Source organism: Pleurodeles waltl, chromosome 10, assembly GCF_031143425.1.
Source record: "Pleurodeles waltl isolate 20211129_DDA chromosome 10, aPleWal1.hap1.20221129, whole genome shotgun sequence".
Taxonomy (NCBI): domain Eukaryota; kingdom Metazoa; phylum Chordata; class Amphibia; order Caudata; family Salamandridae; genus Pleurodeles; species Pleurodeles waltl.
The window spans coordinates 614276478-614295340 of NC_090449.1; the positions used below are offsets into that span (position 1 = coordinate 614276478).

The 18863-nt window shown below is 44.2% G+C and overlaps 1 protein-coding gene across 1 annotated transcript in view; it reads right to left on the bottom strand.

Moving 5' to 3' along the window:
* The window catches only part of EXOG (exo/endonuclease G), a 74361-nt gene that overhangs the window by 41289 nt on the left and 14209 nt on the right, over nt 1-18863 (bottom strand). The window contains exons 2-5 of the mRNA XM_069211086.1: nt 15470-15619; nt 14262-14401; nt 12173-12249; nt 2094-2208 (exon numbers count right to left, since the gene is read on the bottom strand). Coding sequence (XP_069067187.1) covers nt 2094-2208; nt 12173-12249; nt 14262-14401; nt 15470-15619 — 482 coding nt within the window. The remainder of the gene's footprint in view (nt 1-2093; nt 2209-12172; nt 12250-14261; nt 14402-15469; nt 15620-18863) is intronic.

Below are 18863 nucleotides of genomic sequence, written 5' to 3' on the forward strand. Positions count from 1 at the left end.
TTGTGTTAGGAGCAGGAAAGGTTCCCCTCCATCTATTATTTTCAAACCTTGGCCTCTTTGTAAGTGTGGTTCTCATAATAGTCGGAAGCTACAGATTTTCCTAAAAGCAATTCACACCTTTCAGCAGGCTACCAGGTCACTGTTAAGGACCTCATTGAGGGCTAATAGAGACTTTAGGCAGGCAGGACAATGCCAACTCAGAGTAATTACCAATGGCTAAAATTACTTCGGTAACTCAATTCATCACTATTTTGTGTCACGCAAAGCTAGTCTTGTTTCAAGTTGTTACTTTTACTATCCAGGCATGTTCAAACTTTACTTCTGGTGAAGTAGAGGTTTCACAACTAGGCATACTTTAAACATATCGTTTTTTTTTACTTAAAGTGTATTTATATATACCAATGTGTAGTGAGACAGGCTACCCATTCACAGAAGGTTTTTTGGAGGAAATATTTCCCTTTTGTCTTGTGAGGAGATGTGAATGATTTTAAAAGGATCAAAACAAGAGGAGCATGCAGGATACCAGGTTCGGGGTGGCTTCCTTTTCAAGTACTTCTCTATGAAGCTCTGTAGACAGCTTTTCTGGGGGGTGATGCCCCCTCACAGCACTGTAGTCTCCAGCCTGGAGAATCAATAACAGAGACCTAAAGAGATGTGAACTATCTGCATCTGGCTATGGACAACCACAAAGGTATTGATCAGGAAAGAGACAGAGAAGGTTGGTCTCATCTAAGGACCCTTTCTCACCCCAAACACTCAGTTCCCTTCATCCCAACCACCTATTAAATGGCCGTACTATAGTAAGCACCTAATCTAATTTCTAGAGAAGTAGTGTCTCTTTGGTCCTCACTTTACTGTCCAACTCTTCTCCCTTCTAATACATTTCCACTGTCCAGGAAAAAACTTCACCTGCTGCAGTTAACTGATGCTCTAGAGAAACTATTTTAAATTTGTATTTTAAAAGCATAATAGTTTAGCAGAACTATCTGATTTTCCTTTCAAATTGCAAACATGTTTGTGTACATTTTATTTTGAAAGCAAACAATCATCAATCTTAATATATTCTTTTCAAAATAACAACAGCAGTATATGTGATCAAAGGACTGCATGTTCAAATCCAAGGTAGGTCCACTCAGGCTTTCATCCTTCCAATGTCAGCAAACTGAATACTATCACAATTGTATCAAGTGTTATTTACAGATTTAGACACAGCAGAATTTTGGTATTAAACCACACATAAAAACAAATTTATCAACTTTAAGTGAGCTTACCACCTCTACGTAAGAGATATAGATGCATGAAATTTAAATTCTACAGGTTTAGTTGCCTTGATTCCAGAGCCTTGTTCCTTTGCTAATTGACAAACTTTGAGGACTCCACACAACCTCCCTTGCTGTGAATTTTCCAGGCAGAAGGACTTTTCCTATTGCTAGAAACAGGAACTGCTGTTTTTTATCTCACAATATCAACATTATAACCATTTTAAGTTTTTCGAGTATTTCCCAACTTCATAAAGTTTGCAAAGTTAGTTAAGTTTTTAAAACACTTGCCGAAATGAGCAACAATCCAGTGCTACAATGTTTGATTTATAAATTTGGTATAATTATTGTGTAGTGTTTCCGCCAAAAAACACAATTTTCCACCAACTCATATCTAAGATGACGTTTAATGTTTCCATTCTATTGAATGCTGGCTACTTTCAGTTCTTATAAAATCGGTGCCGCCAACATGTTCGTTGCAGAATACTAATAAATACTAATGCTCTCCCCTATACATCATAAAATATAAACAAGATTAAGTAGGCATGTTTGCCCACAAAGACCCAGAACATGGCCGGTTTTGCATCAGCACTGAGAACACCATAGAAACATAAAAAAACATATTCAGGGCCATGATTAAAAATATTTAATATTTTCTCAACAAAGATTTCATATTTACTTAACAATATGTTTATACCCGTAAAAATATCACTAATTATGTATTGCACGCCCCAAACTAAACCTTCCCTTTGCGTTTAGAGACAGAGGTTTAAATGATATGTTGTATCAAAACATTGCATCAAAATGTGCACATTTGAAAATTAAACTTCTTACCGGATAAATAACTTTTCTTTTCCCATCGTCCCCCGTTTCAGGCAGTGTTAGTGGTCCAGAAACTATCCAAACATCATCAAATTTTGCAGTTAAATCCCGACAATACATTTCCACCCTGCAAGAACAAGAATTAAGTGAACTTAATTAAACTACAAAAAATATAAACTTAAAAATATAAGCTTAAAAATGCATTTGCGTAACTCTTAATAATTCCAAAGCGAGGTTGATAGTTCAGCACAGAAGAAACTAAACATCTATCACATCACTGTCTACATAGGTTTTCATCTTGGTACTGCTAAAGATTATCATAAAACTGCTGTAGTGCTGTATATGTAACATGTGCTCTTCTTGATCTACAACTAAAACCCTCGAATGTTATAGCACTCTTTGACGCTGCAGGTATAAAAATAATATAGGGTTTAACTCTCTCAGCAATAGGCTGAAGATAATTCAAGCTGACTCCTTTGGAATCTCTGCGGTGTTAACTATGCTAGAAGTGCTGCTGTAATATATTTTTTAGGGTGAAAAATACCTTAAAATAGTTTGATACTAACACAGAGTCTCTTTCCACTTTGCCAAAACCTAAACACATTCTACTTCAAGCATCATATTTGTTTATCTTGAAATCTAATGGGCAAAGACGTCATGACTAAACCATAAAATGCATAGTGCTGGTATCACAAATAATTATTGACAGTTAGGCTTTGGGGTCCAACCTTCTATTTGTTTGACTTTCAGACAGGCAACTGAATACGCACTAGTCACAGTATTCTGCCAAAATTATTTATAAATACCAAGTTACTCCTTTGATGTAACCTTCGAGGTTTCACAATCACACGACAATCTTACAAATGATAGATCTCTCATAAAGCTAAAGGTTTTATGTGTCTATAAACTATATGTTTCTAGCTATCTCCTATATGTGACAAAGGTGTAACTTTCTTTTATTACGTGCAGGTCCCCATGGAATTATGCGAGCCCTCATCTAATTTTCTCTTAAACATCCTTCAACATTCCCATTTGGTCACATCTGCCGTTTTACCATTGATTTCCTCCAGGCGCTTGTATGGATGACTCTCGTCTTCAGTTGTCTACAGTATTATGTATCCAGGCAGGCCACACAAACTACGAACCAATTTAGGTAACCCCTCACATCCCAGCGCTCTATAATGAAGAGGGGAGATTAATTGCTCAAAAAGTGAAAGGAGGTTCCATAAGTCTGGGGCTTTGTCTGGGAGAAGCCCTAAATAACTTGTCAAGCATAAATCACCGAAGGGGCCGCTCTTTATGAAGGATTCTTCTCAGGTTATTCAGATGGTCTTTAATCCTTCTGTACTACACTTGCACTTCTAACTCTTCAGGCGCCCCTTTTGGAACCCTCTCCCACTCCAGGGGATGCTGCTCTTTTTCCTCAAAACCAACATTTCGTTGGTGATATTACCTGAGCTCATCAACGGAAGGCTCACATTCAGGGAAACAGCAATGATACGGATTGAATAGTCAGCATACCCAAAATGTGTGTGGGAGGGGGGGGGGGGAACTACAAGAGATTGAGAATAATCAGCTTTAGGAGGATGGAATGATTTTATTGAAATCAATAATCGTCCCAGGAGAGACGGGTGGGTTCTATCCCACCCCAAACTGCTGTTCTCAGTAGTTTTTACATCCTTGTACTGCTTCTGCTGCTCATTTCTGACAGAGATGCTCGCAGTCCCCAAGCTTCCTACAGGTTACACACAGAGTAAATGTAAAGAAATGGCTCCCTGTTGCAGATACCCCCCCACTTTTTGCCTGATACTGATGCAGACTTGACTGAGAAGTGTGCTGGGACCCTGCTAACCAGGCCCCAGCACCAGTGTTCTTTCACCTAAAATGTACCATTGTCTCCACCATTGGCACAACCCTGGCACCCAGGTAAGTCCCTTGTAACTGGTACCCCTGGTACCAAGGGCCCTGATGCCAGGGAAGGTCTCTAAGGGCTGCAGCATGACTTATGCCCCCTAGGGACCCCTCACTCAGCACAAACACACTGCTTGCCAGCTTGTGTGTGCTGATGGGGAGAAAATGACTAAGTCGACATGGCACTCCCCTCAGGGTGCCATGCCAACCTCACACTGCCTGTGGCATAGGTAAGTCACCCCTCTAGCAGGCCTTACAGCCCTAAGGCAGGGTGCACTATACCACAGGTGAGGGCATATGTGCATGAGCACTATGCCCCTACAGTGTCTAAGCAAAACCTTAGACATTGTAAGTGCAGGGTAGCCATAAGAATATATGGTCTGGGAGTCTGTCAAAAACGAACTCCACAGCTCCATAATGGCTACACTGAATACTGGGAAGTTTAGTATCAAACTTCTCAGAATAATAAACCCACACTGATGCCAGTGTTGGATTTATTAAAAAATGCACACAGAGGGCATCTTAGAGATGCCCCCTGTATTTTACCCAATTGTTCAGTGTAGGACTGACTGGTCTGTGCCAGCCTGCTGCTGAGAGACGAGTTTCTGACCCCATGCGGTGAGAGCCTTTGTGCTCTCTGAGGACAGAAACAAAGCCTGCTCTGGGTGGAGGTGCTTCACACCTCCCCCTGCAGGAACTGTAACACCTAGCAGTGAGCTTCAAAGGCTCAAGCTTCGTGTTACAATGCCCCAGGGCACTCCAGCTAGTGGAGATGCCCGCCCCCTGGACCCAGCCACCACTTTTGGCGGCAAGTCCAGGAGAGATAATGAGAAAAACAAGGAGGAGTCACTGGCCAGTCAGGACAGCCCCTAAGGTGTCCTGAGCTGAGGTGACTCTGACTTTTAGAAATCCTCCATCTTGTAGAAGGAGGATTCCCCCAATAGGGATAGGAATGTGACCCACTCCCCTTGGGAGGAGGCACAAAGAGGGTGTACCCACCCTCAGGGCTAGTAGCCATTGGCTACTAACCCCCCCAGACCTAAACACGCCCTTAAATTTAGTATTTAAGGGCTTCCCTGAACCTAAGAATTTAGATTCCTGCAACTTACGAAGAAGAGGACTGCTGAGCTGAAAAACCCCTGGAGAGAAGAAGAAGACACCAACTGCTTTGGCCCCAGCCCTACCGGCCTGTCTCCCTCCTTCAGAAGAAACCTGCTCCAGCGACGCTTTCCCCAGGACCAGCGACCTCTGAATCCTCAGAGGACTGCCCTGCTTCCAAAAGACCAAGAAACTCCCGAGGACAGCGGCCCTGTTCAACAAAGACTGCAACTTTGTTTCCAGAGGAGCAGATTTAAAGACCCCTGCAATCCCCGAAAGAAGCGTGAGACTTGCAACACTGCACCCGGCGACCCCGACTCGACTGGTGGAGAAACAACGCTACAGGGAGGACCCCCAGGCGACTCCAAGACTGTGAGTAACCAAAGTTGTCCCCCCTGAGTCCCCACAGCGACGCCTGCAGAGGGAATCCCGAGGCTCCCCCTGACCGCGACTGCCTGACTCTAAAATCCCGACGCCTGGAAAAGACCCTGCACCCGCAGCCCCCAGGACCTGAAGGATCGGAACTCCAGTGCAGGAGTGACCCCCCAGGAGGCCCTCTCCCTTGCCCAGGTGGTGGCTACCCCGAGGAGCCCCCCCCTTGCCTGCCTGCATCGCTGAAGAGACCCCTTGGTCTCTCATTGAAACCTATTGAAAACCCGACGTGTGTTTGCACACTGCACCCGGCCGCCCCGTGCTGCTGAGGGTGTACTTTTTGTGCTGACTTGTGTCCCCCCCGGTGCCCTACAAAACCCCCCTGGTCTGCCCTCCGAAGACGCGAGGACTTACCTGCTGGCAGACTGGAACCGGGGCACCCCCTTCTCCATTGAAGCCTATGTGTTTTGCGCACCACTTTGAACTCTGCACCTGACCGGCCCTGAGCTGCTGGTGTGGTGACTTTGGGGTTGCTCTGAACCCCCAACGGTGGGCTACCTTGGACCCCAATCTGAACCCCGTAGGTGGTTTACTTACCTGCAAGAACTAACATTACTTTACCTCCCCCAAGAACTGTTGAAAATTGCACTGTGTACACTTTTGAAATAGCTAAATGTGTTTTATGTAAAAAGTATATATGCTATTGTGATTATTCAAATTTCCTAAAGTACTTACCTGCAATACCTTTCAAATGAGATATTACATGTAGAATCTGAACCTGTGGTTCTTAAAATAAACTAAGAACAAATATTTTTCTATAACAAAAACCTATTGGCCTGGATTTGTCTCTGAGTGTGTGTTCCTCATTTATTGCCTGTGTGTATGTACAACAAATGCTTAACACTACTCCTTTGATAAGCCTACTGCTCGACCACACTACCACAAAATAGAGCATTAGTATTATCTCTTTTTGCCACTATCTTACCTCTAAGGGGAACCCTTGGACTCTGTGCATACTATTCCTTACTTTGAAATAGTGCATAGAGCCAACTTCCTACATTGGTGGAACAGCGGTGGGGTACAAGACTTTGCATTTGCTGGACTACTCAGCCAATACCTGACCACACGACAAATTCCAAAAATTGTCATTAGAAATTGATTTTTGCAATTTGAGCTATTTTTCTAAATTCTTAAAAGACCTGATAGGGCCTTGTGTTAGATCCTGTTTAGCATTTCTTTTAGAGTTTAAAAGTTTGTGAAAGTTTGAATTAGAACCTAGAACTAGTTTTAGATTCTTAAAAAGTATTCCAACTTTTAGAAGCATAATGTCTAGTACAGAGATGAATGTGGTGGAACTCGACACTACCCCTTACCTCCATCTTAAGATGAGGGAGCTAAGGTCACTCTGTAAAATAAAGAAAATAACAATGGGCCCCAGACCTTCCAAACTACAGCTCCAGGAGCTTTTGGCAGAGTTTGAAAAGGCCAACCCCTCTGAGGATGGCAACTCAGAGGATGATGATAGTGACTTGGAGGGTGATTCCCCCCTACCAGTCCTATCTAGGGAGGACAGGGCCTCTCAAGCCCTGACTCCAAGCATAATAGACAGAGATGCTGGCTCCCTCACAGGAGGGACCAACCTCTCTGAAATCACTGAGGATAACTCCAGCGAAGAGGACATCCAGTTAGCCAGGATGGCCAAAAGATTGGCTTTGGAAAGACAGATCCTAGCCATAGAAAGGGAAAGACAAGAGATGGGCCTAGGACCCATCAATGGTGGCAGCAACATAACTAGGGTCAGAGATTCTCCTGACATGTTGAAAATCCCTAAAGGGATTGTAACTAAATATGAAGATGGTGATGACATCACCAAATGGTTCACAGCTTTTGAGAGGGCTTGTGTAACCAGAAAAGTGAACAAATCTCACTGGGGTGCTCTCCTTTGGGAAATGTTCACTGGAAAGTGTAGGGATAGACTCCTCACACTCTCTGGAAAAGATGCAGAATCTTATGACCTCATGAAGGGTACCCTGATTGAGGGCTTTGGATTCTCCACTGAGGAGTACAGCATTAGGTTCAGGGGGGCTCAAAAATCCTCGAGCCAGACCTGGGTTGATTTTGTTGACTACTCAGTGAAAACACTGGATGGTTGGGTAACTGGAAATGAAGTGCATGACTATGTTGGGCTTTATAATTTGTTTATGAAAGAACACATTTTAAGTAACTGCTTCAATGAAAAGTTGCATCAGTATCTGGTAGACCTAGGTCCAATTTCTCCCCAAGAATTGGGAAAGAAGGCAGACCACTGGGTCAAGACTAGGATAACCAAAACTTCCACTGGGGGTGACCAAAAGAAAGGGGTTACAAAACCTCCTCAGGAGAAAGTAGGTGACACTAGAAACAAAGAAAAAGAGTCCTCTGTAGGCCCCCAAAAACCAGACCAGGTCGGTGGGCCCCGAGACACAACCCAAAACAAAGGTGGGTACCAGGGTAAGAACTGGGATGCCACTAAGGCATGGTGCCATAACTGTAGACAGACAGGGCACCACACCAAGGACACTTCTTGTCCCAAAAACAAACCCCCTAGCAAAATCCCAGGGGTGACCAGTGTAGCCATTGGAGATGACTCCTCAGATGAGGAGGTCTTCATAGCCTTCAACTGGAAAAAGGGCCCAACAGGTGAGTTGGAGATTCCAGAGGGAAGTAGACACTTCCACCACCTACTGGTGAATGGAATCCCAGCCACTGCCCTGAGAGACACTTGTGCCAGTCACACTATTGTGCATGACAGGTTGGTGTTCTCAAACCAGTACATCCCAGGTGAGACTGCCAGAGTAAGAGTTAGCCCAGACAGGGTCACTGATAGGCCTGTGGCTTTTGTGCCCATAGAAGTGGGTGGGACTTTTAGCTGGAGAAGGGTGGTAGTCAGTACAGACCTCCCCCTTGATGGTCTCCTTGGAAATGACTACCCAGAGGTTAGTCAGAGCCCAAGAGAGGAACTGGTCCAGTGCCAGTCCTCTCCCAAGGATTCTAGAGTTCCTGCCTCTGCAGTAAATGCAAGTAGGCCCCAGAAGAAAAAGAAAAGAAAACAGTGTAGGAAGGGTGGACAACCTTTAGCCAAGGTTCCAGCAAGCCAAGGAGATTCTGCTCCAGTAGGGGAGAACTCCAAAAGTGGCACTGGTAAAGTCCAACCTGACCCACAAGAAGTCCTGGCTAGTCAGGCAACTGTTAAGCCTGAGTGGGTGGCTCCTCAGCTAACAGAAGAAAGAGTGGAAGAAGGGTGTTTACTACAAGATGTGGTAACCCCCCACTCTAATACAGCAGACAGGCACCCTGAACCCAAACAAGCCTGTAACTTAGCCCCTTCCCTTGTAGGTGAAGAGCTAAAGGTGTGGTTCTGGGCACTGACAGCTGTCAGTGGCCTCTGCTGGGTGTTAGCCTTTATGGCTGCACTATCCTTGGCATGGTGGTCAGACCCCATGCCAAATAGCAAGTTAGGCCCCCTGACCCTCTTGGTCATGGTGGGGTTACTCCAGCTCTGGGTAACCTCTTTGGGTAAGCTAGGGGTGAACCTGGCTAAGATAAGATTAGCAGAGGTGGATACCTCTAACCCCAAAATAGAGAGAATGGGTGGAGACATTAAAAGCACAGACAAGCAGCAGTTCAGATTAGGTCCTATCACTGTGGAAGTGGGTCAGTTCCCCAGAGGGAATGACCTGAACAGGAGGATGTAAGGCAGAGTAGGCCCTGCAACAAACCAGCCTATTTCCTCTACTCTTCCTCGCCTGACAGACTAGGAAGACTCTCCCAGCTTTGGCTGAGTCTCCTGGCCTGTGGGCTGGGGGGGGCTTGTGTAAAGAAATGGCTCCCTGTTGCAGTTACCCCCCCCCCCCACTTTTTGCCTCATACTGATGCTGACTGGACTGAGAAGTGTGCTGGGACCCTGCTAACCAGGCCCCAGCACCAGTGTTCTTTCACCTAAAATGTACCATTGTCTCCACCATTGGCACAACCCTGGCACCCAGGTAAGTCCCTTGGAACTGGTACCCCTGGCACCAAGGGCCCTGATGCCAGGGAGGGTCTCTAAGGGCTGAAGCATGACTTATGCCACCCTAGGGACCCCTCACTCAGCACAGACACACTGCTTGCCAGCTTGTGTGTGATGGTGGGGAGAAAATGACTAAGTCGACATGGCACTCCCCTCAGCGTGCCATGCCAACCTCACACTGCCTGTGGCATAGGTAAGTCACCCCTCTAGCAGGCCTTACAGCCCTAAGGCAGGGTGCACTATACCACAGGTGAGGGCATATGTGCATGAGCACTATGCCCCTACAGTGTCTAAGCAAAACCTTAGACATTGTAAGTGCAGGGTAGCCATAAGAATATATGGTCTGGGAGTCTGTCAAAAACGAACTCCACAGCTCCATAATGGCTACACTGAATACTGGGAAGTTTAGTATCAAACTTCTCAGAATAATAAACCCACACTGATGCCAGTGTTGGATTTATTAAAAATGCACAAAGAGGGCATCTTAGAGATGCCCCCTGTATTTTACCCAATTGTTCAGTGTAGGACTGACTGGTCTGTGCCAGCCTGCTGCTGAGAGACGAGTTTCTGACCCCATGCGGTGAGAGCCTTTGTGCTCTCTGAGGACAGAAACAAAGCCTGCTCTGGGTGGAGGTGCTTCACACCTCCCCCTGCAGGAACTGTAACACCTAGCAGTGAGCTTCAAAGGCTCAAGCTTCGTGTTACAATGCCCCAGGGCACTCCAGCTAGTGGAGATGCCCGCCCCCTGGACCCAGCCACCACTTTTGGCGGCAAGTCCAGGAGAGATAATGAGAAAAACAAGGAGGAGTCACTGGCCAGTCAGGACAGCCCCTAAGGTGTCCTGAGCTGAGGTGACTCTGACTTTTAGAAATCCTCCATCTTGTAGAAGGAGGATTCCCCCAATAGGGATAGGAATGTGACCCACTCCCCTTGGGAGGAGGCACAAAGAGGGTGTACCCACCCTCAGGGCTAGTAGCCATTGGCTACTAACCCCCCAGACCTAAACACGCCCTTAAATTTAGTATTTAAGGGCTTCCCTGAACCTAAGAATTTAGATTCCTGCAACTTACGAAGAAGAGGACTGCTGAGCTGAAAAACCCCTGGAGAGAAGAAGAAGACACCAACTGCTTTGGCCCCAGCCCTACCGGCCTGTCTCCCTCCTTCAGAAGAAACCTGCTCCAGCGACGCTTTCCCCAGGACCAGCGACCTCTGAATCCTCAGAGGACTGCCCTGCTTCCAAAAGACCAAGAAACTCCCGAGGACAGCGGCCCTGTTCAACAAAGACTGCAACTTTGTTTCCAGAGGAGCAGATTTAAAGACCCCTGCAATCCCCGCAAGAAGCGTGAGACTTGCAACACTGCACCCGGCGACCCCGACTCGACTGGTGGAGAAACAACGCTACAGAGAGGACCCCCAGGCAACTCCAAGACTGTGAGTAACCAAAGTTGTCCCCCCTGAGTCCCCACAGCGACGCCTGCAGAGGGAATCCCGAGGCTCCCCCTGACCGCGACTGCCTGACTCTAAAATCCCGACGCCTGGAAAAGACCCTGCACCCGCAGCCCCCAGGACCTGAAGGATCGGAACTCCAGTGCAGGAGTGACCCCCCAGGAGGCCCTCTCCCTTGCCCAGGTGGTGGCTACCCCGAGGAGCCCCCCCCTTGCCTGCCTGCATCGCTGAAGAGACCCCTTGGTCTCTCATTGAAACCTATTGAAAACCCGACGTGTGTTTGCACACTGCACCCGGCCGCCCCGTGCTGCTGAGGGTGTACTTTTTGTGCTGACTTGTGTCCCCCCCGGTGCCCTACAAAACCCCCCTGGTCTGCCCTCCGAAGACGCGAGGACATACCTGCTGGCAGACTGGAACCGTGGCACCCCCTTCTCCATTGAAGCCTATGTGTTTTGGGCACCACTTTGAGCTCTGCACCTGACCGGCCCTGAGCTGCTGGTGTGGTGACTTTGGGGTTGCTCTGAACCCCCAATGGTGGGCTACCTTGGACCCCAATCTGAACCCCGTAGGTGGTTTACTTACCTGCAAGAACTAACATTACTTTACCTCCCCCAGGAACTGTTGAAAATTGCACTGTGTCCACTTTTGAAATAGCTAAATGTGTTTTATGTAAAAAGTATATATGCTATTGTGATTATTCAAAGTTCCTAAAGTACTTACCTGCAATACCTTTCAAATGAGATATTACATGTAGAATCTGAACCTGTGGTTCTTAAAATAAACTAAGAAAATATATTTTTCTATAACAAAAACCTATTGGCCTGGATTTGTCTCTGAGTGGGTGTTCCTCATTTATTGCCTGTGTGTATGTACAACAAATGCTTAACACTACTCCTTTGATAAGCCTACTGCTCGACCACACTACCACAAAATAGAGCATTAGTATTATCTCTTTTTGCCACTATCTTACCTCTAAGGGGAACCCTTGGACTCTGTGCATACTATTCCTTACTTTGAAATAGTGCATGCAGAGCCAACTTCCTACATCACACAGAGTAAACTACTAGTAATTACTTTAAATTCCAATTTGCAGGATTTTCCCAACAATGACAAAACGTAAAGACACACTAGAGGAACATCAAAAAGCACACCCATATTTGATAAATATTTTTTTTTCATGTCTGCTTCTTTGGGATACAAGAAAATAGGTTTTGACCTGTTCCAGAATCCAGAATTATTCTCATAGTTCTGTGGCACAATATTGGACAGATAGAAGGTTTCAGCCATTGCTTGCTGTAAAACAAAAAATAAATCAACAATTGAAATAATGAGGTAGTGAAGTGTACATGGGGGCTCTATGAAAATGGATGAACACAACTCACAGGGATGATGACAAAGCTCTGCAGCCAAACAGGCATAGCCATGCTTTTATAAGAAAAAAAAAAGAAGAGGTATAAAGGGGACATTTATTGGCTGGCAAGCGGGACGCACACAGTGTAGTTCTCGCTATAAAATGCATGTGTAAAAGGTGACGGTTGCTGCTAAACCACGCCACATTTATTGTACAGCATTCTAGAAAATCATGGAGCATCATTTTGAAATAATAGATGCACAAGATATAATGTAATTGCTTTATTGTCCTCCACTAAGTAATACATTTTCCCTTTCAAAAGCATATCTACACTTCTAGTACCGACAACTACGTTCAAGTCCAAGTTTCTCGAGCAACTAAAACGTAACATCCAAGTGACCAGGTGCAGGTTTCCTTTGGCAAGTGATTGTGTAAATAGGCCTACCTACGTTTTACAAATCCCTTACCCTGTGCTCTTACAGCTAAATTATGATCGTGTTCTCGTTTTGAAGGCTGACAAATAGTGTCATGCATACTGCAGATCATTTCTTGGTGCATCTCTGCAAGCCTTCTCACGTGGCAGACTTGAACAGGTACGCAGATGGGGACAAGACAAAAAAATAAGCCTTCAGATTAAGCTGTACAGTCACCTGCCTGAGCCTTGTAATCACCTCTTGCAAATGGCGCGTACAGCACACTTGTTCAGTCCTAGTCATGCATCACAGTAGGCATGTGCGGAGATGCTCTTTGGGTCTTAACACCATCCCTGTAGACCAGGCAGACAAACCTATCTTTCCCAGCAGCAGCATCATAGCTGAACATATTCCACGTATACACATTCATCCAGTGATCTGAGGCAGAGGGATATTCTGGTACAAAAAAGGGCAAGATGACAATGCATAAAGCAACGGGTGCAGGCAGATTGTTTTTTTTCAGGTGTGGCAAGGGGTGAACAGGACTAGGTATTATGGAGTGAAAATGAAGCGGTGTGGAATCCAAGTAGCCCGATGCCCGGGACATACTGTTTGGGATCAAGGACAACAAGTTTTCATTTTTATTTTGTCCTTTGTACCAGTAGACCCAACGCCCCGCAGCACAAACCCTTTGGTTTCCAGTTTACATTACCACATTATGGAGCAGGGCAGGGAATTGCCTGCAGTTGATGTAATATTTATATCCAAATGTTTAAGCTGTCTGAACTTGTTGCCACCTACCTTCCTCGCAGTGAACAAAACTACTTTGTGTGCCAATACGCTCCTTGTGAAAGAGCAGATTGCTATCAATCACAGTGAAGGCGGCAGACAGAGGGATAGAGAGAGAGAGATATAGAATGTTAATAAACAACAAAAAAGTCTTGGTTAATGACAGTCCTAATTAGGGACCCAATTCTTAAAGAAAGTCACAAAAGTGTTCCCGGGGTAGATATCTTTGCATTAGTGCAGCTTTACATATTTCATGAATTCACAAGAACTTACCCAAGTAGACTAGGAAATTGCAGTCATGGAAAATATTTGTAAACTGTATTTTAGCATGAGCAAATATGTAGGTCTAGATTTGCTCATGTGAAAATCTGTTGAGCCTTTACAAGTTCACTTTACCTCCAACCACTTTTTTCCCCAACACTGGAAGAAGTTTTACGTCTGCCATTGTCAGAAGTACATTTCCGACCTTTCTCAGTATGGGAAAAGATTAGGGAAGAGCTGGTGAAGGCCCTTGAAGCATACAAGCCAGTAGGTTTTGCACAGACTAAAAAGGGCATTCCAAACCTGGAACTATTGCGTACTGCTGCCTCCAGCCCCAGTGCATAGATCTGCGGAAAGGAGGCAAAATAAGGAAATTGCTAATACCGAGGCTGTAGTTTAACAGCAGATTATGAAGCATGTACACCCAGCATTTGAAAACATTTCCAGATTCCAGGCCTTAAAGTTTTATGTAGTATAGAAAAGCCCCAGACCGTGGAAAATTTGTTATTTCCTGCAGGTGCCATATGTCCGCGAGACCAGCCACTCTTCCAATAATCTTCATTGGTAGCACTAAATATTGGTGAGATGTTAGGATCTGGCTTGAATTTACAATGTTGTCGATCAGCTGTACCTGGAGAAAGAGCAATGCAAGTACCATGATGAGCATTAAAATACAAACAACTTATTTTGGTCATGCGTGATCCTAGAAATGTAATATAGCAGCATTTTTATACTACTATGTACTTATGTTCGCAACAGATAAGAAGTCAGTGAAATAAAAAAGTGCTGTTAGTTTTGCTTATTTGCAGCACAGAATAAAATCCTTGTGCTTTACAACATGTCAGTAAGAATACTAAATCCTCACATTCCACAAACAAAACTATATTTCAATCAATAGGGTAATGGATTAGACTATTCAAATGCACTCCATCTGGCGGTACTTACGAACCTGCTGAAAAATGCCACATGAACCACCATATGGTGGACACATTGGTGACTTCTGCCCCTCGCTTTGCTCACGCTACTCGTATTCTTTGGTAGCTCCATTGGCTCCCTGTGAGACAACGTATACGTTTCAAAACCAACTGTACAGTACATAAATATTGATCTACGATACCGTCAGCATTTACTTACTCCCACGTTGTGTTCCCTAGAAAAGTCTGCAATCCTCCTCTTGTAATTTCATGGCCATCTCTAGGTTTCATAAATTGAGATCAGAGGGGTCGGGTTTTCCCCATCATTGCAAGTAAACTCTGCAACTCTCTGCCCTAAATTTAAGTGAGGAAACGTTTTTATTTCGGTTTCGTCACTGACATACAAGCTGCCTTTTTCTACAAGCTTTTAATTATCCATTATGATGTTTTAGCTGGTTTTGTTTCCACTTACATTTGGCATAGCGCCTAGGATCACTGGTGATAGCGCACATTTCCAATGCAGATAACATAATATAACTACATTTGGAAGTGAATACAGAAAAAGGTTTATCGTTGAATATTAACCTCCATCACAAATATATAAAAATACAGCCACAATGCAAACATGTAGATCAATCTATGGAACAAAACATTAGGAATTGCTTAGCACAACTACTCAGTTTGGATTGTCTTCTTTGTATACCTTTTCCTGAATGAAGAATAGCATTAAATTTTAGTGCGCCAAAAAAGAACATAATTTCTGCATCTTCACTGGCTCCACGTACCTACTACTTTGCTTTTAGAAATGTGTTCTATCACCCATCTAGGTATTCGTTTCTCCTGATCATAGGAGAGTGCATGATTTGTGTAGTGTCTGATCTCTGCCCCAACCACAGGGAATCCATATTCTTTCAGCAGATGGTCTTCACACAGTTCTAACGGGGAAAAAAATAGAAGTCTTAGAAAAAAATCCTCGCAAGTATCATCAAATCCGATTTTAGGTACACCCAGGAAATTTCCTCTGCAGTGCAGGTCAATCCAAACAGTAGCAACTGTACCATTTGGCAACCAAATTACAACATTTGTGTGATGAATGCATTTGAAACATGTTTTACCATTCACTTTGTCATTTACTCAGTTAGGTTTAGGCTGGAGTAGTAGAACAAACATTATGCGTGTCTATTACTGAACTACATTGAGAAAGAAATAGAAAAAAATCACCACAACCCACACTAATTTGTAACCGCCTTATGCAATGGCTCGCACTCTCCGTGGTCTGTACCAACTGCATCTTCTCATCAATCCGGGCATAGCAAAGATCTCTGCTGAAAAAGAGCATCAAAGCCAAACCAACCAGACTCATCAGTGTTATAGGCATGGATTCTACACCCTCCTGAGCGAAAAGACCACCAGTAGGCAACATAAGGATTGTTTAGCCTCATCCAATTAGGCAGGTCTGCTGTTAACAAGCCACTGTTTATCTTGACAGTAAGATTTTGCCTACAGAGAGAAGAAAAGTGTTCCATAGAGTTGGTGCCCAAGGTTGGTTTAACAACTTTAAAAAAAGCCTATAGTATTCTCACCACCAGAAGGTCTTCGAGTGTTTCATTGTGGGTCCCTATTTATCATCTCATGGATAGCTGACTGCACAATGGCTGGCTGTAGCATCTGGTTCTCTTCTGAAGGTCTTCAGCCATGGGCTGTTAATGGTGCTTGGTTGTGGTGTCCCCCGACCACAGTAAAAGAGGGCTCCTAGACTTGACCCTTAGTATTATGTCACTTTAGACATTACCTTGAATGACTGCTAAGTGTGTATTATTATTCATGCAATGTTCCTCTATTATTTCCACCTTGGTTTTTCCTTCCCCTCTGTTTCTTTCTCATAATTGCATAAATACATTGAACCATTTAATTACATTTTGTAAAGAACTATGTTTGAAATCACTAAGTTCAATTCCAGTAAATAAACAAATAAAAGTATACATACTTGTGAGGTCTCAAGATATCGTTTTTGTCAGTTAACTATAAATCAGTGAATTTCTGTTTTTTTAGTTTAAAACGTTACATTTTAACTGACATTTTCACCCAACTATAATGTCATGTTAACCTTTATCTTTTTTTTCAGTGAATTTCTATATTTTCTAACATACCATACCACACCACCACTGCACCATGCTCAGTCATCCCGTGCCCACACTCCTGTGGGTGGCCAGCTATACACTGCGCACGGCCTTTGGCAATGTGAGGGGTGAGTGCAGGACCTGGCCTTTGGTGAGGCCCTCTGCCCAGCTCCCCCATTGGTGGCCACATGCCCTCCCGCCTGAAAATAAGTACACCAGCCCCAGGGGACTTTAAATAGTTCAAAGAGGGAGGCCACATGCCACCCATCCCAAAACATTACCCCTGCGGCAACCCAATGGCCCGGCCCACGAAGGGGGATTTTTATTTACAAAAGGCTGGCACCCCATCCTCACGACCCCCTCTTTTCTTTTTTTTTTTTTTTTACATTTTGTCACAGTTGTGTGGTACAATTTAAGGGGGAAAAAAAGAAAAGGGAAGAACATTTGGCTCCAGGGGCCTCATCCACCTTGCCCAGGGGGTCATGGTATCCCTATCCTGCCCCCCAGAATGTACTTTTTTATTCTTTTTTGAGGACAGGGGCAGGAACCAGAGTCCTAAAATGGATGCCGCAACACCTTTGTTGATATCTGCCAATCAGGTCTTATCTTTAGATCTACATGTACATAAAATCTGAACCTTCATTTTTCACAAAAAGAGTGCTTTCTGGGTAAAGATCTAACTTTCTGCCAGATATGTTTTAATTTTATGTATCAATTTTCCCCTGGAAAACTGGGTGGGGGCTACAGTGAGAAATTGAGTAGCTCATCTCGTTCTTTTACCTTTCAACTTTACTTTTTACTTGTAGTCCTGGATTCACAAATGAAAGAGCAAAATTACAAATACCTCAATAAAAAAATAATAAACAGCGCTAGGTTAACTAATCTCACTTGACATTGGAGAACTCAATTAAATCTGCCAAAGAATACTATGAAGATAATATTTGGGACAAACAAATGTGCATGTGTCAGCACAATTAATGACTTTAGGAAGTGTCTGGCTGATATACTTGGGAAAGCCACTAACTCGGTGGAATGTACTTGTGGCTAAAGGTGCGTTATGTCTGGTGTTGAGAGGTGACTTGGTAGGGATGGAATGGTGCCACTGGCAAGGTCAAACAGCAGACTTTTAATGAACACAGTAGGGCACTTACTGCTCTCAAAGACGTTGTGTTTTTCCAGACAAAAGTCTTCTGTGAAGAATATCGTGATAGCAAAATTGGAGCCTGAAATATTTTCCACTTCATCAAGTAACAAATAAGAATCGAATACAAACTTCCTTGATTATTAAACCACAGAATAGAATCCAGAGACTTCTACTTCAAGAAGTTTCCTGGGAAATTTAACCTGGCCATTTGTGCTGAATTGTAAATTTAAATGGGAGACTTCCAGGAAGCTGGTAAAGAAGGGCAACATATTTCATTGGCAAACGATAAAACAGTTCCTTCACTGTGTTGCACTAAGACGTTTGAAACAAAATGGAAGACACAAAATGTAAATCAATCGCAAGAAGAACCGACAGAAAATTGTTTGTTGGAATGGCAATGTTCCCTCTATGCTATATGGGCATAAGCCCAAGAACAAACGGCCGCAACTGCACGTGAACTGGTATCTTGATTTTTGTTGACCCTGTCAAAATGCTCATTTAGCATGAGTACTGAGGCCTACACCTGTCCTTGATAATGACAAGTTACAGAGCTTGCTCTGTGACCTGAAGGGACGCACCAAGTGTGCTCTCATAACCAGTGTAGGACTACTGCCCGAGTTCTGGATTGATCACATAAAGAAGTGGCAGAAGCGAACTGAGCATTGGGAATTTGTAGTATTCACCAGCCAATTTCCTGTGTCAGAAGGGAGTCTGGGTCTTCACACCCCACTCATGTAAATATCTACTTCAGTGTAACCCCCAGACACTTGCACTGACATTTCTTGTTCGTGTATGTGCAGCACAGGCATGGTAACCAGATTCTGTGTACAGTCAGAGTCTGAGTGCTGCAAACATGGAGCCCATTTCGGATGGTCCATGGTTTAGCAAGGCACACGTTTGAGGGTAGACACAGCT